Source organism: Salmo salar, chromosome 05 (assembly GCF_965601325.2).
Source record: "Salmo salar chromosome 05, fSalSal1, whole genome shotgun sequence".
In the NCBI taxonomy this organism is placed as follows: Eukaryota; Metazoa; Chordata; class Actinopteri; order Salmoniformes; family Salmonidae; genus Salmo; species Salmo salar.
The window spans coordinates 90,246,511-90,271,694 of record NC_138295.1 but is presented as its reverse complement, the minus strand read 5'-3'; the positions used below and the strand labels follow the sequence as shown (position 1 = coordinate 90,271,694).

The 25,184-nt window shown below is 45.8% G+C and overlaps 1 protein-coding gene across 3 annotated transcripts in view; it reads left to right on the top strand.

Moving 5' to 3' along the window:
- The window catches only part of LOC106597401 (collagen alpha-1(XIV) chain), a 232,517-nt gene that overhangs the window by 177,799 nt on the left and 29,534 nt on the right, over positions 1-25,184 (top strand). For all 3 annotated transcript variants that reach the window (XM_082975949.1, XM_082975951.1, XM_082975950.1), the window contains exons 34-39: positions 636-689; positions 5,555-5,650; positions 7,258-7,311; positions 17,406-17,459; positions 21,415-21,468; positions 21,618-21,689. In XM_082975949.1, coding sequence (XP_082832075.1) covers positions 636-689; positions 5,555-5,650; positions 7,258-7,311; positions 17,406-17,459; positions 21,415-21,468; positions 21,618-21,689 — 384 coding nt within the window. The remainder of the gene's footprint in view (positions 1-635; positions 690-5,554; positions 5,651-7,257; positions 7,312-17,405; positions 17,460-21,414; positions 21,469-21,617; positions 21,690-25,184) is intronic.

The following is a 25,184-nucleotide window of genomic DNA, read 5'->3' as shown; positions in this document are numbered from 1 at the left end:
GATTCCCAGTCAGATGTACAGTATGGTTATCATGGTGTTTATGGTCTGATTCCCAGTCAGATGTACAGTATGGTTATCATGGTGTTTATGGTCTGATTCCCAGTCAGATGTACAGTATGGTTATCGTGGTGTTTATGGTCTGATTCCCAGTCAGATGTACAGTATGGTTATCATGGTGTTTATGGTCTGATTCCCAGTCAGATGTACAGTATGGTTATCATGGTGTTTACGGTCTGATTCCCAGTCAGATGTACAGTATGGTTATCATGGTGTTTACGGTCTGATTCCCAGTCAGATGTACAGTATGGTTATCATGGTGTTTATGGTCTGATTCCCAGTCAGATGTACAGTATGGTTATCATGGTGTTTACGGTCTGATTCCCAGTCAGATGTACAGTATGGTTATCATGGTGTTTATGGTCTGATTCCCAGTCAGATGTACAGTATGGTTATCATGGTGTTTATGGTCTGATTCCCAGTCAGATGTACAGTATGGTTATCATGGTGTTTATGGTCTGATTCCCAGTCAGATGTACAGTATGGTTATCATGGTGTTTATGGTCTGATTCCCAGTCAGATGTACAGTATGGTTATCATGGTGTTTATGGTCTCCTTTCTCCCTTCCATTCTTCCAGGGAGGTGCTGGTATCAGAGGGGCCAGGGGAGTTCGAGGGGAGCCAGGCAATGTGGTAAAGTATACTATTCATCCTCCATCACACTATGCTGCTCAGTGCTTACACAGGCTGCATCCCAAATGGCAGGCCTCTGGTGAAAAGAAGGGCACTACATAGGGAATAGGGTACCATTTGGGACATAGACAGAGGGACTCCATCCCAATACAGCTCAGTGTTTCCACAGTAACACATACTGGAGGGACTCCATCCCAATACAGCTCAGTGTTTCCACAGTAACACATACTGGAGGGACTCCATCCCAATACAGCTCAGTGTTTCCACAGTAACACATACTGGAGGGACTCCATCCCAATACAGCCCAGTGTTTCCACAGTAACACATACTGGAGGGACTCCATCCCAATACAGCTCAGTGTTTCCACAGTAACACATACTGGAGGGACTCCATCACAATACAGCCCAGTGTTTCCACAGTAACACATACTGGAGGGACTCCATCACAATACAGCTCAGTGTTTCCACAGTAACACATACTGGAGGGACTCCATCACAATACAGCCCAGTGTTTCCACAGTAACACATACTGGAGGGACTCCATCACAATACAGCTCAGTGTTTCCACAGTAACACATACTGGAGGGACTCCATCCCAATACAGCTCAGTGTTTCCACAGTAACACATACTGGAGGGACTCCATCCCAATACAGCCCAGTGTTTCCACAGTAACACATACTGGAGGGACTCCATCACAATACAGCTCAGTGTTTCCACAGTAACACATACTGGAGGGACTCCATCCCAATACAGCTCAGTGTTTCCACAGTAACACATACTGGAGGGACTCCATCACAATACAGCTCAGTGTTTCCACAGTAACACAAACTGGAGGGACTCCATCCCAATACAGCTCAGTGTACAGACCATTACATAGACTGACCAGGTGAAAGCTATGAACCCTTATTGATGTCACTTGTTAAATTCAGATTTTTAAGCCTTGTGACAATTGAAATATGGATTGTGTATGTGTGCCATTCAGATGGTGAATGGGCAAGACAAAATATATAAGTGCCTTTGAACAGGGTATGATAGTAGGTGTCAGGCGCACCGGTTTGTGTCAAGAACTTCAACACTGCTGGGTTTTTCACGCTCAACAGTTTCCCGTGTGTATCAAGAATGGTCCACCACCCAAAGGCCATCCAGCCAACAATAACTGTGGGAAGCATTAGAGTCAATATGGGGGGGTGAGCTTAATATTTTGTAGCAGCTCAGTGCTTCCACAGTAACACATACTCTGGCTACAGTACGCGAGGGGCCACCTAGAACTTGGAACATAAAGAATACGATGGAATTTCTTCCAATAAATAGCCTGAAACAATGGCTGAGATGTGGAGATACATAAATATGCAACGTAATGTGCAATTCTGTTATATTTGGAGGATGTCACTGTTTTCACACACTAAGTGAACCTCGCCGTGTCGTTCTGGCTTTATGCCAGCAGTCTTCATGTTGAAGCCAAGAGAGGCTTGTGTAGGTTATAGTTAAACAGGATCATATTGCAGCTTATTTGGACTGTAGTTTTAGGAGTAGGCTGAAACTTTGTTATTCCAGTTCTCTCTGTGTCTGACTCAGACCTGGGTTCAAATACTACAGCTGTGCTCGGTTTGAACTCGCCTGTTGCAATGGAACTAATTACAAAAGTCCCAAAAGCGCAAACCACGCCCCCCTGCATTGCAAACCCCACCCACCTGGCATTCAAACCCAGCCCACCTGGCATGCAAACCTCACCCACCTGGCATTCAGACCCCGCCTATCTGTCATTATGACCCCGCCCATCTGTCATTCAAACCAAGCCCATCTGGCATTCAAACCACGCCCACCTGGCATTCAAACCCAGCCCATCTGGCATTCAAACCACGCCCACCTGGCATTCAAACCCAGCCCATCTGGCATTCAAACCACGCCCACCTGGCATTCAGACCACGTCACCTGGCATTCAGACCCCGCCTATCTGTCATTCTGACCCCGCCCACCTGGCATTCAAACCCAGCCCATCTGGCATTCAAACCACGCCCATCTGGCATTCAAACCACGTCCACCTGGCATTCAGACCCCGCCTATCTGGCATTCTGACCCCGCCCACCTGGCATTCAAACCCAGCCCATCTGGCATTCAAACTACGCCCACCTGGCATTCAGACCCCGCCTATCTGGCATTCTGACCCCGCCCACCTGGCATTCAAACTCAGCCCACCTGGCATTCAAACCACGCTCACCTGGCATTTAAACCACGTCCACCTGGCATTCAAACCACGCCCACCTGGCATTCAGACCCCGCATATCTGGCATTCTGACCCCGCCCACCTGGCATTCAAACCCAGCCCATCTGGCATTCAAACCACGCCCACCTGGCATTCAGACCACGCCCACCTGGCATTCAGACCCCGCCCACCTGCCATTCAAACTCCACCCACCTGGCATTCAAACCACGCCCACCTGGCATTCAGACCCCGCCTATCTGGCATTCTGACCCCACCCACCTGGCATTCAAACCCAGCCCATCTGGCATTCTGACCCAGCCCACCAGGCATTCAGACCCCGCCTATCTGGCATTCTGACCTCGCCCACCTGGCATTCAAACCCAGCCCATCTGGCATTCTGACCCAGCCCACCAGGCATTCAAACACCGCCCACCTGACACTAAATCAAACTCTCAAAGTATTTTAAAGATTTCAAATAGTGTTTGAACACAGGTTTGGTATATGGGGCAGTCCCCTCTCTCCGTCTGTACGACTGCTTTATCAACCTCTAAGGCTGCAGGCTTTCGGCCTCTCCAGTCCTTCTGCTACAACCCAGTTTCACGCTCGCAGTTCGCTAACAAAGTTACAACAGATGTGAACGGCGAGGCCATGCTAGGAACAGATTGCATTATGGTGCCAAACAAACCCAACCCAGGATGGCTGTAATCTAAATTGAAATTTACTGTTGGGTAATGGCTAAAAGAAGTCCTAATTTGCATCCTATTCCCTATATAGTGCACTACTTTTGACCAAAGCCCTATGGTGCCATTTGGGACACAGACTAAATCAATTTCCTAGAGCACAGTCCCACAGAATGTAAACTCCATTCTAATGAGTGTCCTCGAAGAACGGTTATGTGGGCTACCCGTTGTACTTTGTCTTATCTTGATGAATATCACATTTATGTGTGGAGCGAGAGACCCAAGGCAACGGCATTGTGTTTTAGAAGGAAGGCTGTCAGACAGTAGCTCTAAAACCTGATGTCCAAACTTGGACGTTGAAAACACAGAACATATTTATCACCAGAGAGAAGACCTAACAAACTTTTAGTTCAATTCAATTTTATGTAAACAGGGCGGGCGGTTAATCAACTGTGTTGTTGTAACACTTCACTTTTTTTTTTATTTTTTTTTATTTTTTATTATTATTATTTTTTTATCTTTATTTTAACAGGGAAAACAGACTGAGACCTGGATCTCTGTTACGGCTGTGCCCTGTGTAAACATGCTGACATGTACAGTTCTAGGCATACAGACAAGAACATTTCAAACATACAAAACAAAGACACAATTCAACAGAAACAATCACAGACAACATCATATTGATCCTCCATAACATTTTTAAAATGGGCAAGGGACACCAGAGTGTCTAACTTAAGTTGGATCTGCAGTTTGTTCCATAAATAAGGTGCAAAGGAACTAAAGGCAGTCCTACCCAACTCTGTGGAGACCGCAGGAGTCTCTAATGTAATCCACATCTGTGATCTGGTTTTAAAATTTGTATATCTAGTGGAAATTAATGATGATATATATGGAGGTAGTTTTAAAAGAAGTGCTTTATAAATAAACAAGAGAGCATGTTGCTCTCGCCTCACAGATAGAGAGTCCCAACCCACATGTTGATATAGGATACAGTGATGAGTTTTGTAACTATCACCTGTGATAAACCTGAGTGCACAATGGTAAATAGCATCCAGTGGTTTTAATGTGTTTGCCGATGCATGCATATAGATAATATCACCATAATCTAAAACGGACATAAAAGTAGCCTGCACAATTTGTTTTCTATTTACAAAGGACAGACAAGCCCTGTTTCTGTAAAGGAACCCTATCTTGAATTTGAGCTTTTTTCCCAATTCAGTAACATGTTTTTTAAAAGAAAGCTTATCATCTAGCCATACCCCTAAATATTTATATGCAGAGACCTGTTTGATTTGAGTACCATCCAAGCTAGTGATTACAAAAGTGTTTCTAACTGAGAGTTTAGACCTAGAAAAAAACATGACATTTGTTTTCTTAGCGTTTAAAACAAGTTTAAGCTGTAAAAGAGACCCCTGTAGTATCCTAAAATCAGACTCCAACTGCATTAAAGCTTGGTCCGCTGTTGGAGCAATAGAGTACATCACTGTGTCATCTGCATATAAATGGAATTTACAATATTTGACATCATCACCAATGTTGTTTATATAAAGTGAGAACAATAGTGGGCCAATTATTGAACCCTGAGGCACCCCTTTAAGTAACTGTAAGGAGTCAGACTTGACCCCGTATCTTTAAGATAGTCATAAAACCATCGGCAAACCATCGGCAGGCATCAGTGCCCACTCCTATAGATGACAGCTTACTCAAAAGGATAGCATGGTCTACAGTGTCAAAAGCTTTTGACAAATCTACAAACAACGCAGCACAGTGCTTTCTATCATCTAAGGCATTTGCAATATCATTTACAACAAGCATAGTGGCCGATGTGGTACATTTCACAAATGTGTTCTAAAGGTTTTTAAAGTAGTTTATAGACTATTGATCAGTTTATCAGTTGAAATATAGTTTATAAATCAGTAGGAAACAGTGATGAGTCATTGGTTAACATTGTGTGATTTAAATAAATGGTCTGTCTTCTCCAGGGGCCTCAAGGACTAGTTGGTGATAAAGGTCCTCCTGGACCACAGGGCCCCCCTGGTCCTCAAGGGCCTAGTGGACATTCCATCCAGGGACCACCGGTAAGATATGATATATGACCTATAACCCTGGTCCTCAAGGGCCTAGTGGACATTCCATCCAGGGACCACCGGTAAGATATGATATATGACCTATAACCCTGGTCCTGTGGGGCCTAGTGGACATTCCATCCAGGGACCACCGGTAAGATATGATATATGACCTATAACCCTGGTCCTGTGGGGTCTAGTGGACATTCCATCCAGGGACCACCGGTAAGATATGATATATGACCTATAACCCTGGTCCTCAAGGGCCTAGTGGACATTCCATCCAGGGACCACCGGTAAGATATGATATATGACCTATAACCCTGGTCCTGTGGGGCCTAGTGGACATTCCATCCAGGGACCACCAGTAAGATATGATATATGACCTATAACCCTGGTCCTGTGGGGCCTAGTGGACATTCCATCCAGGGACCACCGGTAAGATATGATATATGACCTATAACCCTGGTCCTGTGGGGTCTAGTGGGCATTCCATCCAGGGACCACCGGTAAGATACAGTATATATCATATCTTATGTTCATATATATACACACAGTACACTCAGAGTATATATGAACATAAGATATGATACAGTATATAGCCTGTATATGAACATAAGATATGGTACAGTATATAGCCTGTATATGAACATAAGATATGATACAGTATATAGCCTGTATATGAACATAAGATATGATACAGTATATAGCCTGTATATGAACATAAGATATGGTACAGTATATAGCCTGTATATGAACATAAGATATGATACAGTATATAGCCTGTATATGAACATAAGATATGATACAGTATATAGCCTGTATATGAACATAAGATATGATACAGTATATAGCCTGTATATGAACATAAGATATGATACAGTATATAGCCTGTATATGAACATAAGATATGATACAGTATATAGCCTGTATATGAACATAAGATATGATACAGTATATAGCCTGTATATGAACATAAGATATGATACAGTATATAGCCTGTATATGAACATAAGATATGATACAGTATATAGCCTGTATATGAACATAAGATATGATACAGTATATAGCCTGTATATGAACATAAGATATGATACAGTATATAGCCTGTATATGAACATAAGATATGGTACAGTATATAGCCTGTATATGAACATAAGATATGATACAGTATATAGCCTGTATATGAACATAAGATATGATACAGTATATAGCCTGTATATGAACATAAGATATGATACAGTATATAGCCTGTATATGAACATAAGATATGATACAGCATATAGCCTGTATATGAACATAAGATATGATACAGTATATAGCCTGTATATGAACATAAGATATGATACAGTATATAGCCTGTATATGAACATAAGATATGATACAGTATATAGCCTGTATATGAACATAAGATATGATACAGTATATAGCCTGTATATGAACACGTTTGCCTCTAGTTAAACTGTGCTCCATGACAGTGTGCCGCATATGACTAATGTACAGTCAATCATTTGCAAACCCTTCCATCTACCCACTGGCTTTGTATGAAATTACAAAATGACAAAGGAATGAATGATTCAGAGTTTTTTTTTTCTTTCTCATGTCCATTTCTGTTTCAGGGTGGTGATGGTGAAAAGGGAGAAAAAGGAGATATTGGTTTACCAGGACCTCAGGTGAGTAAAGACACATATTCCTCAGCTCCATTTTGTTTTCCTCTCCTGACTCCCACAGAGACACTGTGATGTGACTAGTGTTTATTACCTCCACAGAGGCACTGTGATGTGACACTGTGCTTCCACTGTCTGGAAAACCTATTCTAGTCATAGATCAACCTTCCACTGTCTGGAAAACCTATTCTAGTCATAGATCAACCTTCCACTGTCTGGAAAACCTATTCTAGTCATAGATCAACCTTCCACTGTCTGGAAAACCTATTCTAGTCATAGATCAACCTTCCACTGTCTGGAAAACCTATTCTAGTCATAGATCAACCTTCCACTGTCTGGAAAACCTATTCTAGTCATAGATCAACCTTCCACTGACTGGAAAACCTATTCTAGTCATAGATCAACCTTCCACTGTAATTACAGTGTGTGTGTGTGTGTGTGTGTGTGTGTGTGTGTGCACGTGCGTGCTTGTGTGTGTGTGCGCTTGTTTGTGTAATAGATGTGTGTGAGGGAGGTGAGGGAGAGATAAGCAGCAGCTGGGAGAATGTTCCTGTCTTGGCGTCGTGAGGCGTCGCATTACGAGGTGAGGGCTGCGTCCCAAATAGGACCCTATTCCCTACACAGTACAAAAGTAGTGCTCTATATAGGGAACAGGGTGATATTTGGTACGCAGCCCAGGTGTCTCTTACACCCCACCCTGGCACATAGGGCTTCCCCTGCTGCTACCAGACTAATGGAATCATTCACATGAGACAACCTGGTACATAGGGCTTCCCCTGCTGCTACCAGACTAATGGAATCAGTCACATGAGACAACCTGGTACATAGGGCTTCCCCTGCTGCTACCAGACTAATGGAATCATTCACATGATACACCCTGGCACATAGGGCTTCCCCTGCTGCTACCAGACTAATGGAATCAGTCACATGAGACAACCTGGTACATAGGGCTTCCCCTGCTGCTACCAGACTAATGGAATCAGTCACATGATACACCCTGGTACATTGGGCTTCCCCTGCTGCTACCAGACTAATGGAATCATTCACATGATACACCCTGGCACATAGGGCTTCCCCTGCTGCTGCCAGAATCAGTCACATGAGACAACCTGGTACATAGGGCTTCCCCTGCTGCTACCAGACTAATGGAATCAGTCACATGAGACAACCTGGCACATAGGGCTTCCCCTGCTGCTACCAGACTAATGGAATCAGTCACATGATACACCCTGGTACACAGGGCTTCCCCTGCTGCTACCAGACTAATGGAATCAGTCACATGATACACCCTGGTACACAGGGCTTCCCCTGCTGCTACCAGAATCAGTCACATGAGACACCCTGGCACATAGGGCTTCCCCTGCTGCTACCAGACTAATGGAATCAGTCACATGAGACAACCTGGTACATAGGGCTTCCCCTGCTGCTACCAGACTAATGGAATCATTCACATGATACACCCTGGCACATAGGGCTTCCCCTGCTGCTACCAGACTAATGGAATCAGTCACATGAGACAACCTGGTACATAGGGCTTCCCCTGCTGCTACCAGACTAATGGAATCAGTCACATGAGACAACCTGGTACATAGGGCTTCCCCTGCTGCTACCAGACTAATGGAATCATTCACATGATACACCCTGGCACATAGGGCTTCCCCTGCTGCTACCAGACTAATGGAATCAGTCACATGAGACACCCTGGTACACAGGGCTTCCCCTGCTGCTACCAGACTAATGGAATCAGTCACATGAGACACCCTGGCACACAGGGCTTCCCCTGCTGCTACCAGACTAATGGAATCAGTCACATGAGACACCCTGGTACATAGGGCTTCCCCTGCTGCTACCAGACTAATGGAATCAGTCACATGAGACACCCTGGTACACAGGGCTTCCCCTGCTGCTACCAGAATCAGTCACATGATACACCCTGGTACATAGGGCTTCCCCTGCTGCTACCAGACTAATGGAATCAGTCACATGAGACACCCTGGTACACAGGGCTTCCCCTGCTGCTACCAGAATCAGTCACATGATACACCCTGGTACACAGGGCTTCCCCTGCTGCTACCAGAATCAGTCACATGATACACCCTGGTACATAGGGCTTCCCCTGCTGCTACCAGACTAATGGAATCAGTCACATGATACACCCTGGTACACAGGGCTTCCCCTGCTGCTACCAGACTAATGGAATCAGTCACATGATACACCCTGGCACATAGGGCTTCCCCTGCTGCTACCAGACTAATGGAATCAGTCACATGAGACAACCTGGTACATAGGGCTTCCCCTGCTGCTACCAGACTAATGGAATCAGTCACATGATACACCCTGGTACATTGGGCTTCCCCTGCTGCTACCAGACTAATGGAATCATTCACATGAGACACCCTGGTACATAGGGCTTCCCCTGCTGCTACCAGACTAATGGAATCATTCACATGATACACCCTGGTACACAGGGCTTCCCCTGCTGCTACCAGACTAATGGAATCATTCACATGAGACACCTTGGTACATAGGGCTTCCCCTGCTGCTACCAGACTAATGGAATCAGTCACATGAGACACCCTGGTACATAGGGCTTCCCCTGCTGCTGCCAGAATCAGTCACATGAGACACCCTGGTACACAGGGCTTCCCCTGCTGCTACCAGACTAATGGAATCAGTCACATGAGACACCCTGGTACATAGGGCTTCCCCTGCTGCTACCAGACTAATGGAATCAGTCACATGAGACACCCTGGTACATAGGGCTTCCCCTGCTGCTACCAGACTAATGGAATCAGTCACATGAGACACCCTGGTACACAGGGCTTCCCCTGCTGCTGCCAGAATCAGTCACATGATACACCCTGGTACACAGGGCTTCCCCTGCTGCTGCCAGAATCAGTCACATGAGACACCCTGGTACACAGGGCTTCCCCTGCTGCTACCAGAATCAGTCACATGAGACACCCTGGTACACAGGGCTTCCCCTGCTGCTACCAGACTCAGTCACATGAGAAAACCATGATGAACTACCATTATTAATTACTGAGCCTGGTCTACTTAGAGGACAGATCAGAGAACATAATGACCTTCTATAGAAGTCTGTCTACAGAGTGCTATTTGGGACACAGCCTTGGTGATATGAGGAAGTGGGTTTCAGGCAGCAGCGGGGCTCATACTCTAATGATATTGGAGGAGTCCCCTGTCTAGATGGTATTTACTTTGAATCAGGACTTTCTACGTCCTGTTCTTGTCCCTTTGTGGTGGAAGAGTCATGACTTTCTGCATTTTGTCAGAACCCCTAAGAGTATACAGTAGAGGCGTTTCTTCTAGAAGGTACCTTCAAGGACCTGCTGTAATCTACACCAGCCACAAAGAATATATGGCTGCATCCAAAATGGCACTCTATTCCTGCAAAGGTCAAAGGGTTCCATTTGGGACGCACACCATCGCACCTCCGGAACATCCATTACAGAGCTCTTTGCCTCTCTGTCTCTCACCATCACACCTTCGGAACATCCATTACAGAGCTCTTTGCCTCTCTTTGTCTCTCACCATCACACCTGCGGAATATCCATTACAGAGCTCTTTGCCTCTCTCTGTTTCTCACCATCGCACCCCCGGAAAATCCATTACAGAGGTCTTTGCCTCTCTGTCTCTCACCATCATACCTTCGGAACATCCATTACAGAGCTCTTTGCCTCTCTGTCTCTCACCATCATACCTTCGGAACATCCATTAAAGAGGTCTTTGCCTCTCTGTCTCTTACCATCACACCTGCGGAACATCCAATATAGAGCTCTTTGCCTCTCTGGCTCTCACCATCACACCTCCGGAACATCCATTAAAGAGGTCTTTGCCTCTCTGTCTCTCACCATCGCACCTCCGGAACATCCATTACAGAGCTCTTTGCCTCTCTGTCTCTCACCATCACACCTTCGGAACATCCATTACAGAGCTCTTTGCCTCTCTTTGTCTCTCACCATCACACCTGCGGAATATCCATTACAGAGCTCTTTGCCTCTCTCTGTCTCTCACCATCGCACCCCCGGAAAATCCATTACAGAGGTCTTTGCCTCTCTGTCTCTCACCATCATACCTTCGGAACATCCATTACAGAGCTCTTTGCCTCTCTGTCTCTCACCATCATACCTTCGGAACATCCATTAAAGAGGTCTTTGCCTCTCTGTCTCTTACCATCACACCTGCGGAACATCCAATATAGAGCTCTTTGCCTCTCTGGCTCTCACCATCACACCTCCGGAACATCCATTAAAGAGGTCTTTGCCTCTCTGTCTCTCACCATCGCACCTCCGGAACATCCATTAAAGAGCTCTTTGCCTCTCTGTCTCTCACCATCACACCCCCGGAACATCCATTAAAGAGGTCTTTGCCTCTCTGTCTCTCACCATCACACCTGCGGAACATCCATTAGAGGTCTTTGCCTCTCTGTCTCTCACCATCACACCTGCGGAACATCCATTAGAGGTCTTTGCCTCTCTGTCTCTCACCATCACACCTCCGGAACATCCATTAAAGAGGTCTTTGCCTCTCTGTCTCTCACCATCACACCTGCGGAACATCCATTAGAGGTCTTTGCCTCTCTGTCTCTCACCATCACACCTGCGGAACATCCATTAGAGGTCTTTGCCTCTCTGTCTCTCACCATCACACCTCCGGAACATCCATTAAAGAGGTCTTTTCCTCTCTCTGTCTCTCACCATCACACCTCCGGAACATCCATTAAAGAGGTCTTTGCCTCTCTGTCTCTCACCATCACAACCCCAGAACATCTATTAAAGAGGTCTTTGCCTCTCTCTATCTCTCACCATCACACCTCCGGAACATCCATTAAAGAGGTCTTTGCCTCTCTCTATCTCTCACCATCACCAGCCACAGTATACAGTAAATACAATATAACCCTTGTCATGAGCTCTCCCCTCTCCTCTCATTTACAACCTGACAGTGAAAAATGCATGGGTAGCCATTTCAATGAATAGCAAAGTATGTGTGTCTGAGTGGTGATGGTAGAGCAGGGGGGCAATGTATCTAACTGATTCATTGCTTAGCAACCCTTAACCACCATTCTTAGTCTCTAGGGGTTGATTTATCCTGGATTTCTGGTAGAGAGGACCAGAGTGACTGGTAAGGTCTGGTAGAGAGGACCAGAGTGACTGGTAAGGTCTGGTAGAGAGGACCAGAGTGACTGGTAAGGTCTGGTAGAGAGGACCAGAGTGACTGGTAAGGTCTGGTAGAGAGGACCAGAGTGACTGGTAAGGTCTGGTAGAGAGGACCAGAGTGACTGGTAAGGTCTGGTAGAGAGGACCAGAGTGACTGGTAGGGTCTGGTAGAGAGGACCAGAGTGACTGGTAAGATCTGGCTGGTGGTAGAGAGGACCAGAGTGACTGGTAAGGTCTGGTAGAGAGGACCAGAGTGACTGGTAAGGTCTGGTAGAGAGGACCAGAGTGACTGGTAAGATCTGGTAGAGAGGACCAGAGTGACTGGTAAGATCTGGTAGAGAGGACCAGAGTGACTGGTAAGGTCTGGTAGAGAGGACCAGAGTGACTGGTAAGGTCTGGTAGAGAGGACCAGAGTGACTGGTAAGGTCTGGTAGAGAGGACCAGAGTGACTGGTAAGATCTGGTAGAGGGGACCAGAGTGACTGGTAAGATCTGGTAGAGAGGACCAGAGTGACTGGTAAGGTCTGGCTGGTGGTAGAGAGGACCAGAGTGACTGGTAAGGTCTGGTAGAGAGGACCAGAGTGACTGGTAAGGTCTGCCTGGTGGTAGAGAGGACCAGAGTGACTGGTAGGGTCTGGCTGGTGGTAGAGAGGACCAGAGTGACTGGTGGGGTCTGGCTGGTGGTAGAGAGGACCAGAGTGACTGGTAATATCTGGCTGGTGGTAGAGAGGACCAGAGTGACTGGTAAGGTCTGGTAGAGAGGACCAGAGTGACTGGTAAGGTCTGGTAGAGAGGACCAGAGTGACTGGTAGGGTCTGGTAGAGAGGACCAGAGTGACTGGTAAGATCTGGCTGGTGGTAACGAGGACCAGAGTGACTGGTAAGGTCTGGTAGAGAGGACCAGAGTGACTGGTAAGGTCTGGTAGAGAGGACCAGAGTGACTGGTAAGATCTGGTAGAGAGGACCAGAGTGACTGGTAAGATCTGGTAGAGAGGACCAGAGTGACTGGTAAGGTCTGGTAGAGAGGACCAGAATGACTGGTAAGGTCTGGTAGAGAGGACCAGAGTGACTGGTAAGGTCTGGTAGAGAGGACCAGAGTGACTGGTAAGATCTGGTAGAGAGGACCAGAGTGACTGGTAAGATCTGGTAGAGAGGACCAGAGTGACTGGTAAGGTCTGGTAGAGAGGACCAGAGTGACTGGTGGGGTCTGGTAGAGAGGACCAGAGTGACTGGTAAGGTCTGGTAGAGAGGACCAGAGTGACTGGTAAGGTCTGGTAGAGAGGACCAGAGTGACTGGTAAGATCTGGCTGGTGGTAGAGAGGACCAGAGTGACTGGTAAGATCTGGTAGAGAGGACCAGAGTGACTGGTAAGGTCTGGTAGAGAGGACCAGAGTGACTGGTAAGGTCGGCCTGGTGATAGAGAGGACCAGAGTGACTGGTAAGGTCTGGCTGGTGGTAGAGAGGACCAGAGTGACTGGTAGGGTCTGGTAGAGAGGACCAGAGTGACTGGTAAGGTCTGCCTGGTGATAGAGAGGACCAGAGTGACTGGTAAGATCTGCCTGGTGGTAGAGAGGACCAGAGTGACTGGTAAGGTCTGCCTGGTGGTAGAGAGGACCAGAGTGACTGGTAAGATCTGGCTGGTGGTAGAGAGGACCAGAGTGACTGGTAAGATCTGGCTGGTGGTAGAGAGGACCAGAGTGACTGGTAGGATCTGGCTGGTGGTAGAGAGGACCAGAGTGACTGGTAAGGTCTGGTAGAGAGGACCAGAGTGACTGGTAAGGTCTGGCTGGTGGTAGAGAGGACCAGAGTGACTGGTAAGGTCTGGCTGGTGGTAGAGAGCACCAGAGTGACTGGTAAGGTCTGGCTGGTGGTAGAGAGGACCAGAGTGACAGGTTGGGTCTGGCTGGTGGTAGAGAGGACCAGAGTGACTGGTAAGGTCTGGCTGGTGGTAGAGAGGACCAGAGTGACTGGTAAGATCTGGCTGGTGATAGAGAGGACCAGAGTGACTGGTAAGGTCTGCCTGGTGATAGAGAGGACCAGAGTGACTGGTAAGATCTGGCTGGTGGTAGAGAGGACCAGAGTGACTGGTAATATCTGGCTGGTGGTAGAGAGGACCAGAGTGACTGGTAAGATCTGGCTGGTGGTAGAGAGGACCAGAGTGACTGGTAAGGTCTGGCTGGTGGTAGAGAGGACCAGAGTGACTGGTAAGATCTGGCTGGTGGTAGACAGGACCAGAGTGACTGGTAAGGTCTGGCTGGTGGTAGAGAGGACCAGAGTGACTGGTAAGGTCTGGCTGGTGGTAGAGAGGACCAGAGTGACTGGTAAGATCTGGCTGGTGGTAGAGAGGACCAGAGTGACTGGTAAGATCTGGCTGGTGGTAGAGAGGACCAGAGTGACTGGGAAGGTCTTGCTGGTGGTAGAGAGGACCAGAGTGACTGGTAGGGTCTGGCTGGTGGTAGAGAGGACCAGAGTGACTGGTAAGATCTGGCTGGTGGTAGAGAGGACCAGAGTGACTGGTTGGGTCTGGCTGGTGGTAGAGAGGACCAGAGTGACTGGTGGGGTCTGGCTGGTGGTAGAGAGGACCAGAGTGGCTGGTAAGATCTGGCTGGTGGTAGAGAGGACCAGAGTGACTGGTAAGATCTGGCTGGTGGTAGAGAGGACCAGAGTGACTGGTTGGGTCTGGCTGGTGGTAGAGAGGACCAGAGTGACTGGTGGGGTCTGGCTGGTGGTAGAGAGGACCAGAGTGACTGGTAAGGTCTGGCTGGTGGTAGAGAGGACCAGAGTGACTGGTAAGATCTGGCTGGTGATAGAGAGGACCAGAGTGACTGGTAAGGTCTGGCTGGTGGTAGAGAGGACCAGAGTGACTGGTAAGATCTGGCTGGTGGTAGAGAGGACCAGAGTGACTGGTAAGATCTGGCTGGTGGTAGAGAGGACCAGAGTGACTGGTAAGATCTGGCTGGTGATAGAGAGGACCAGAGTGACTGGTAAGATCTGGCTGGTGGTAGAGAGGACCAGAGTGACTGGTAAGGTCTGGCTGGTGGTAGAGAGGACCAGAGTGACTGGTAAGATCTGGCTGGTGGTAGAGAGGACCAGAGTGACTGGTAAGATCTGGCTGGTGGTAGAGAGGACCAGAGTGACTGGTAAGGTCTGGCTGGTGGTAGAGAGGACCAGAGTGACTGGTAAGGTCTGGCTGGTGGTAGAGAGGACCAGAGTGACTGGTAAGATCTGGCTGGTGATAGAGAGGACCAGAGTGACTGGTAAGATCTGGCTGGTGGTAGAGAGGACCAGAGTGACTGGTAAGATCTGGCTGGTGGTAGAGAGGACCAGAGTGACTGGTAAGATCTGGCTGGTGGTAGAGAGGACCAGAGTGACTGGTAAGATCTGGCTGGTGGTAGAGAGGACCAGAGTGACTGGTAAGATCTGGCTGGTGGTAGAGAGGACCAGAGTGACTGGTAAGATCTGGCTGGTGGTAGAGAGGACCAGAGTGACTGGTAAGATCTGGCTGGTGGTAGAGAGGACCAGAGTTACTGGTTGGGTCTGGTAGAGAGGACCAGAGTGACTGGTTGGGTCTGGTAGAGAAATATGAACACTTAATCTGTTGGCCTTGCTGCTTCTGCTCTCTGCCTCTGCTCTCTGCCTCTCTCTTCATTGCCATTACCACATCTCTCAGGGCCAGGATGGGGACTGTGTGTGTGTGTGTGTGTGTGTGTGTGTGTGTGTGTGTGTGTGTGTGTGTGTGTGTGTGTGTGTGTGTGTGTGTGTGTGTGTGTGTGTGTGTGTGTGTGTGTGTGTGTGTGTGTGTGTGTATAGCTGACAGGGAAGATTTCAGGGCTGGTGGTTGTTTGTGCCAGGATCTGGTCTTACAGCACAACATTAATCACACTCCTCTCCTCTCCACTACTCTCCTCTGCATAACATCCCCACCTTTCATTGATATGCTTTACGACCACTCTTGTAAAGTTGTGGCAAAAGATACATATTTTATAACCTCATAGCTAAGTTATAATTATGTTTGGAATGGGCTGGGTGAGTTGTAGGAGACTGGATACACACAGCAGAGCTTTGGCAGGTGTTGAGATGTTCACCATTCAGACCTGAATTAATAAGGTTTCTCATGTTGTAAATGAGATGTTCACCATTCAGACCTGAATTAATAAGGTTTCTCATCTTGTATATGAGATGTTGACCATTCAGACCTGAATTAATAAGGTTTCTCATCTTGTAAATGAGATGTTGACCATTCAGAGCTGAATTAATAAGGTTTCTCATCTTGTAAATGAGATGTTCACCATTCAGACCTGAATTAATAAGGTTTCTCATCTTGTAAATGAGATGTTGACCATTCAGAGCTGAATTAATAAGGTTTCTCATCTTGTAAATGAGATGTTCACCATTCAGACCTGAATTAATAAGGTTTCTCATCTTGTAAATGAGATGTTGACCATTCAGAGCTGAATTAATAAGGTTTCTCATCTTGTAAATGAGATGTTGACCATTCAGACCTGAATTAATAAGGTTTCTCATCTTGTAAATGAGATGTTGACCATTCAGACCTGAATTAATAAGGTTTCTCATCTTGTAAATGAGATGTTCACCATTCAGACCTGAATTAATAAGGTTTCTCATCTTGTAAATGAGATGTTCACCATTCAGACCTGAATTAATAAGGTTTCTCATCTTGTAAATGAGATGTTGACCATTCAGACCTGAATTAATAAGGTTTCTCATCTTGTAAATGAGATGTTTACCATTCAGACCTGAATTAATAAGGTTTCTCATCTTGTAAATGAGATGTTGACCATTCAGAGCTGAATTAATAAGGTTTCTCATGTTGTAAATGAGATGTTCACCATTCATACCTGAATTAATAAGGTTTCTCATGTTGTAAATCACTTTGACTCTGTATTTTGTTATTTTGTTTGCAGGGTATTAGTGGATCTCCTGGAGGACCAGGAAGAGATGGACCAGTTGGACAGAGGGTAACAGTCTATTCATGTTGTTTGACTTACAGATTAATTATTTGTATTATGTATTGTATGTATATTCTGTTCGTATGATCTGTTCAAAGCCTGAGCGCCCTGAGCTCTTTAGCTCAATTTGAATATTAAAGCCAAATCATTTTTTTCCCTTCATCTTTTGAAGCCCGTAATTCTGTTTCCTTCCTCACAGGAACATAACACTGACGTTTTTATTTCATGATGCTTTAAATCACTGGCTTAAAGCTCACGAGATGTTAACCGAATGCTGTTTTGATTTCCCTATGAACCCATTTCATCGCTCATACTCTGACACAGCACTTAAATAAATGTGTTGTAAATAAATGAGTTATGAGATATCGAACCTTCATAATCCACATTTTTATCCCAAAGACTGACGAAAGCAACACAGGCTGCTACAGCAACAGAACGGTTTTCGGGTCAACTTACCTGACATTAAGTCAACTAATTCCCAACGATGTTACCATATGATTTTCACTTTTCCACTTACAGTATATCTCATCAGAATCTGCTTTAGTATCACACAAGCTTCTGCACTGATCCAACAGATATGGAAAAGAAAACACTAGTATAAAGTGATATAGAATCTCCATCTTGTTATCCACTCATGGCTCCTCAACGACAGCCATAAGCTGACAACTCCCAAGATCCTCTAAGGTTTTCTAAAATCATATCTCAGGGGTCAACACTGTTATCTAGATGTATACATGACATGGATAATGATGGTGACGATGATGATGCTTACAGCTAAAATGTTACAAATCACCTTAAGAGTAATTTTCATGAAGAATGGAACACTTTACTGTACTGTAAATGACAGTGCCTGATTGGTTCATTCCCTGTAATATTGTCCAGTTGCCAAAGACTCTGATGGAATATATGTAACGGTACACCTCAGAACCATGCTGCTGTGGATGTAGAGAGCCATCTGTGTTTGGAACATCTGATGCCAAGAGAGATCAGAACAGAAAAACAATAGCCTCCTCTTGGGAATCAGTTAGAGTAACACAGGACATCATTAATCATGATAGCCTTCTTCTCTCAATTAACTATCTGTGACTAAACAAGACCAGGGATTTCCTTAGCCATTATTCCTTTGGATTAGGTCCCATTTTTGTGTTTAATTTACCTAATTATTACATAATTGCAGTTTGACACAGTTAGTTGACACTGTATTTGGACAGAAAGTGGCTTGCTTTTCTTTATTCTCCAGGGTGATAAACCACAGTTCTGGGTCTGCTGTTCTTTATGGAGGAGCCCCTATGCCCAACTCCAGCCCCACTCCACAGCCCCTCTTGGCTTTCACTAGTCCCCATTCCATCTCCAGCCCTGCTTTCTGGCCCCTCCTCCAGCTACATGACCTTCAGAAGGCCTCACTCTAGAGCCTCGTTATGAGGTTTTACTGGGAGGTGTTTACGGCTTGACTGGGGGTTGACTCCCACACTGGGGGACTGGTCGTCCCACTCTGGCAGAGAGAATGGGCTTGGAAGCAGCCATGCTGAACTACAGAAAACCATAGAAAAGACAAGCCATAGGTCATAGATGAGGATTTGTGTTGGTTATGTGCCCATGAGGAACACTTTCTCTAATTGGCTTGTCCTGCAACACTCCTTGGGTTGTGGTGCAACTTTCAGTCGGTTCAATGGGGCTCCCGAGTGGCGCAGCGGTCTAAGGCTCTGCATCTCAGTGCTAGAGGCGTCACTACAGACCCTGGTTCAGCGGTCTAAGGCTCTGCATCTCAGTGCTAGAGGCGTCACTACAGACCCTGGTTCAGCGGTCTAAGGCTCTGCATCTCAGTGCTAGAGGCGTCACTACAGACCCTGGTTCAGCGGTCTAAGGCACTGCATCTCAGTGCTAGAGGCGTCACTACAGACCCTGGTTCAGCGGTCTAAGGCTCTGCATCTCAGTGCTAGAGGCGTCACTACAGACCCTGGTTCAGCGGTCTAAGACTCTGCATCTCAGTGCTAGAGGCGTCACTACAGACCCTGGTTCAGCGGTCTAAGGCTCTGCATCTCAGTGCTAGAGGCGTCACTACAGACCCTGGTTCAGCGGTCTAAGGCTCTGCATCTCAGTGCTAGAGGCGTCACTACAGACCCTGGTTCAGCGGTCTAAGGCTCTGCATCTCAGTGCTAGAGGCGTCACTACAGACCCTGGCTCAGCGGTCTAAGGCTCTGCATCTCAGTGCTAGAGGCGTCACTACAGACCCTGGTTCAGCGGTCTAAGGCTCTGCATCTCAGTGCTAGAGGCGTCACTACAGACCCTGGTTCAGCGGTCTAAGGCACTGCATCTCAGTGCTAGTGGCGTCACTACAGACACCCGGACGTGATTGGGAGTCCCATAGGGCGGTGCACAATTGGTCCAGCATCGTCCGAGTTTGGCCGGGGTAGGCTGTCATTGTAAAATAAGAATTTGTTCTTAACTGACTTGCCTAGTTAAGTAAAAGTGAAATAAAAATAAAATTAAAAATTCCAGTCAAGCGTCCATTTAGTGGTGATGTGAACCTTGATAGACATGACGTTTTGAAGCAAGGACAGGCACATGGTTGTTGGTATCACTCTGGCAATTTACAAGGAAATTGAAAATGACAACTTAACTTTTGGAAGTTAAAACCATGTCATGACAGATTGTGCGTTATTCATGTTCACTCCAATCCAAATGATTATGTAATTCTATCTTTATTTAATCGCGTTGAACTGCTATGTAAGCAGATCTGGGATTGTCCTCAGTTGAATCATGGACTGGAGTTCACACCACCAGGCATGCTGCACCATAATAGCCTGGAATACAAAGTGAATATCACTCTGTTTCACTGTTATGAAATGGAGCGATATTTAGTTTGAATACCAGACTAGCACCATAATAGCCTGGAATACAAAGTGAATATCACTCTGTTTCACTGTTATGAAACAACTCATGAAATGGAGCGATATTTAGTTTGAATACCAGACTAGCACCATAATAGCCTGGAATACAAAGTGAATATCACTCTGTTTCACTGTTATGAAACAACTCATGAAATGGAGCGATATTTAGTTTGAATACCAGACTAGCACCATAATAGCCTGGAATACAAAGTGAATATCACTCTGTTTCACTGTTATGAAACAACTCATGAAATGGAGCGATATTTAGTTTGTATACCAGACTAGCACCATAATAGCCTGGAATACAAAGTGAATATCACTCTGTTTCACTGTTATGAAACAACTCATGAAATGGAGCGATATTTAGTTTGAATACCAGACTAGCACCATAATGCCTTCTCACCTGTTTTCCTACTTGACCCATTCATCTGTGTGTCTGAAAGCTTTAGAATAAGCCTGGTGGGTTGATTACAGTATCTCACGGACTCTTACAGTTTGTCACTGTAAGTGTGGATACCGTTGCCAGCTCCCAGAGGTCAGCCAGAGGTCAGCCAGAGGACAGCCAGACAAACATAACAAACCATTTAAGAGCTGACTAGCTTACTCTTACTGTACACATTATCCTACCATTATCATTAGTGTTGTTCTGGAGGATTCCAGGCTATTTGGTTTTAACGAAGGGTCTCTGCAGAATTCATTGGTGTTTTGATAATGGGAGGTTATGTTCAGTGTTCAGATTACTACTAACTGTATAAAGTGCAGTAGTTTATGTGTTGATCCTGTCTGTTCTGCTCTAAGAGACTGCCTGGGAAAGCAGTAGTTTATGTGTTGATCCTGTCTGTTCTGCTCTAAGAGACTGCCTGGGAAAGCAGTAGTTTATGTGTTGATCCTGTCTGTTCTGCTCTAAGAGACTGCCTGGGAAAGCAGTAGTTTATGTGTTGATCCTGTCTGTTCTGCTCTAAGAGACTGCCTGGGAAAGCAGTAGTTTATGTGTTGATCCTGTCTGTTCTGTTCTAAGAGACTGCCTGGGAAAGCAGTAGTTTATGTGTTGATCCTGTCTGTTCTGTTCTAAGGGCCTGCCTGGGAAGGATGGACCACAAGGACAGCAGGGTACTACAGGGCCCGTTGTAAGTACTGCTGTAATCCCTTTCCTCTCTCTCTCTCTCTCTACAAATATTACGGTTCAATTCCAATTCATATCCATGCATGAAATGTGCATAAGTTGACTTAACATGTAGTTTATTATTTCATCCTTGATCATTTGTCTCTCTACCAGGGCAGTCCTGGGGCCCCCGGGGCCCCTGGTGGAAGTGGATCTCCTGGACCCCTGGGAGACCAGGGACCACCTGTAAGTAAACTACCTGATATTCAAACCCTTGACTGGTTGATTGGCTCAACATCAGACCACCCAGGTCTGTTGAAAGAAGTTGATCAGGTTACGACAAGATTTGCTTGGGCCAACGTTTCCTGTCCTCTACCTGTCAATGGTTCCATATTGAGGAACCTTCCATGGTCTTCCTACACAATGTCCACTGTACTGTACATCCCTGAAATGGAAGAATATTCAACGTCTCCATCTGTTGTTTATGGTGTCTTCAACGTCTCCATCTGTTGTTTATGGTGTCTTCAACACCTCCATCTGTTGTTTATGGTGTCTTCAACGTCTCCATCTGTTGTTTATGGTGTCTTCAACGTCTCCATCTGTTGTTTATGGTGTCTTCAACACCTCCATCTGTTGTTTATGGTATCTTCAACGTCTCCATCTGTTGTTTATGGTGTCTTCAACGTCTCCATCTGTTGTTTATGGTGTCTTCAACGTCTCCATCTGTTGTTTATGGTGTCTTCAACGTCTCCATCTGTTGTTTATGGTGTCTTCAACGTCTCCATCTGTTGTTTATGGTGTCTTCAACGTCTCCATCTGTTGTTTATGGTGTCTTCAACGTCTCCATCTGTTGTTTATGGTGTCTTCAACGTCTCCATCTGTTGTTTATGGTGTCTTCAACGTCTCCATCTGTTGTTTATGGTGTCTTCAACGTCTCCATCTGTTGTTTATGGTGTCTTCAACGTCTTCATCTGTTGTTTATGGTGTCTTCAGCGTCTCCATCTGTTGTTTATGGTGTCTTCAACGTCTCCATCTGTTGTTTATGGTGTCTTCAACGTCTCCATCTGTTATTTATGGTGTCTTCAACGTCTCCATCTGTTGTTTATGGTGTCTTCAGCGTCTCCATCTGTTGTTTATGGTGTCTTCAGCGTCTCCATCTGTTGTTTATAGTGTCTTCAACGTCTCCATCTGTTGTTTATGGTGTCTTCAGCGTCTCCATCTGTTGTTTATGGTGTCTTCAACGTCTTCATCTGTTGTTTATGGTGTCTTCAACGTCTCCATCTGTTGTTTATGGTGTCTTCAGCGTCTCCATCTGTTGTTTATGGTGTCTTCAACGTCTTCATCTGTTGTTTATGGTGTCTTCAACGTCTCCATCTGTTGTTTATGGTGTCTTCAACGTCTCCATCTGTTGTTTATGGTGTCTTCAGCGTCTCCATCTGTTGTTTATGGTGTCTTCAACGTCTCCATCTGTTGTTTATGGTGTCTTCAACGTCTCCATCTGTTGTTTATGGTGTCTTCAACACCTCCATCTGTTGTTTATGGTGTCTTCAACGTCTCCATCTGTTGTTTATGGTGTCTTCAACGCCTCCATCTGTTGTTTATGGTGTCTTCAACGTCTCCATCTGTTGTTTATGGTGTCTTCAACGCCTCCATCTGTTGTTTATGGTGTCTTCAACGTCTCCATCTGTTGTTTATGGTGTCTTCAACGTCTCCATCTGTTGTTTATGGTGTCTTCAACGTCTCCATCTGTTGTTTATGGTGTCTTCAACGTCTCCATCTGTTGTTTATGGTGTCTTCAACGTCTCCATCTGTTGTTTATGGTGTCTTCAACGTCTCCATCTGTTGTTTATGGTGTCTTCAACGTCTCCATCTGTTGTTTATGGTGTCTTCAACGTCTCCATCTGTTGTTTATGGTGTCTTCAACGTCTTCATCTGTTGTTTATGGTGTCTTCAGCGTCTCCATCTGTTGTTTATGGTGTCTTCAACGTCTCCATCTGTTGTTTATGGTGTCTTCAACGTCTCCATCTGTTGTTTATGGTGTCTTCAACGTCTCCATCTGTTGTTTATGGTGTCTTCAGCGTCTCCATCTGTTGTTTATGGTGTCTTCAGCGTCTCCATCTGTTGTTTATGGTGTCTTCAGCGTCTCCATCTGTTGTTTATGGTGTCTTCAGCGTCTCCATCTGTTGTTTATGGTGTCTTCAACGTCTCCATCTGTTGTTTATGGTGTCTTCAGCGTCTCCATCTGTTGTTTATGGTGTCTTCAACGTCTTCATCTGTTGTTTATGGTGTCTTCAACGTCTCCATCTGTTGTTTATGGTGTCTTCAGCGTCTCCATCTGTTGTTTATGGTGTCTTCAACGTCTTCATCTGTTGTTTATGGTGTCTTCAACGTCTCCATCTGTTGTTTATGGTGTCTTCAACGTCTCCATCTGTTGTTTATGGTGTCTTCAACACCTCCATCTGTTGTTTATGGTGTCTTCAACGTCTCCATCTGTTGTTTATGGTGTCTTCAACACCTCCATCTGTTGTTTATGGTGTCTTCAACGTCTCCATCTGTTGTTTATGGTGTCTTCAACACCTCCATCTGTTGTTTATGGTGTCTTCAACGTCTCCATCTGTTGTTTATGGTGTCTTCAACGTCTCCATCTGTTGTTTATGGTGTCTTCAACGTCTCCATCTGTTGTTTATGGTGTCTTCAACGTCTCCATCTGTTGTTTATGGTGTCTTCAACGTCTCCATCTGTTGTTTATGGTGTCTTCAACGTCTCCATCTGTTGTTTATGGTGTCTTCAACGTCTCCATCTGTTGTTTATGGGTCTTCAACGTCTCCATCTGTTGTTTATGGGTCTTCACACCTCCATCTGTTGTTTGTGGCGTCTTCAACGTCTCCATCTGTTGTTTATGGCGTCTTCAACACCTCCATCTGTTGTTTATGGCGTCTTCAACGTCTCCATCTGTTGTTTATGGCGTCTTCAACGTCTCCATCTGTTGTTTATGGCGTCTTCAACGTCTCCATCTGTTGTTTATGGCGTCTTCAACGTCTCCATCTGTTGTTTATGGTGTCTTCAACGTCTCCATCTGTTGTTTATGGGTCTTCAACGTCTCCATCTGTTGTTTATGGTGTCTTCAACGTCTCCATCTGTTGTTTATGGTGTCTTCAACGTCTCCATCTGTTGTTTTATGGTGTCTTCAACGTCTCCATCTGTTGTTTATGGTGTCTTCAACGTCTCCATCTGTTGTTTATGGTGTCTTCAACGTCTCCATCTGTTGTTTATGGTGTCTTCAACGTCTCCATCTGTTGTTTATGGTGTCTTCAACGTCTCCATCTGTTGTTTATGGTGTCTTCAACGTCTCCATCTGTTGTTTATGGTGTCTTCAACGTCTCCATCTGTTGTTTATGGTGTCTTCAACGTCTCCATCTGTTGTTTATGGTGTCTTCAACACCTCCGTCTATAATGTCTCCTCTGCCTCCCGGAGCAGAGCGGAGGACCATAAAGAGAGATGAGCCAACTGTTGGTGTGATGATGGCCTGAGCCTGGTGACAGTTAATAAAGCTGAATCCAGCCACTTCAGCCCTGGGCTAAAAGACAAGCACCGTTTGGCTCTGGAGCACACCATAAATCACAGGCCTGAGGGACAGCAGAGAGAGCGAGAGAGAATGTGTGTGTGTGTGGCTGACAGAAAGACCAAGGCTTTCACTGTTTCCCACACATCAAAACAGCAACAGCCTGATCCCAGCTAGA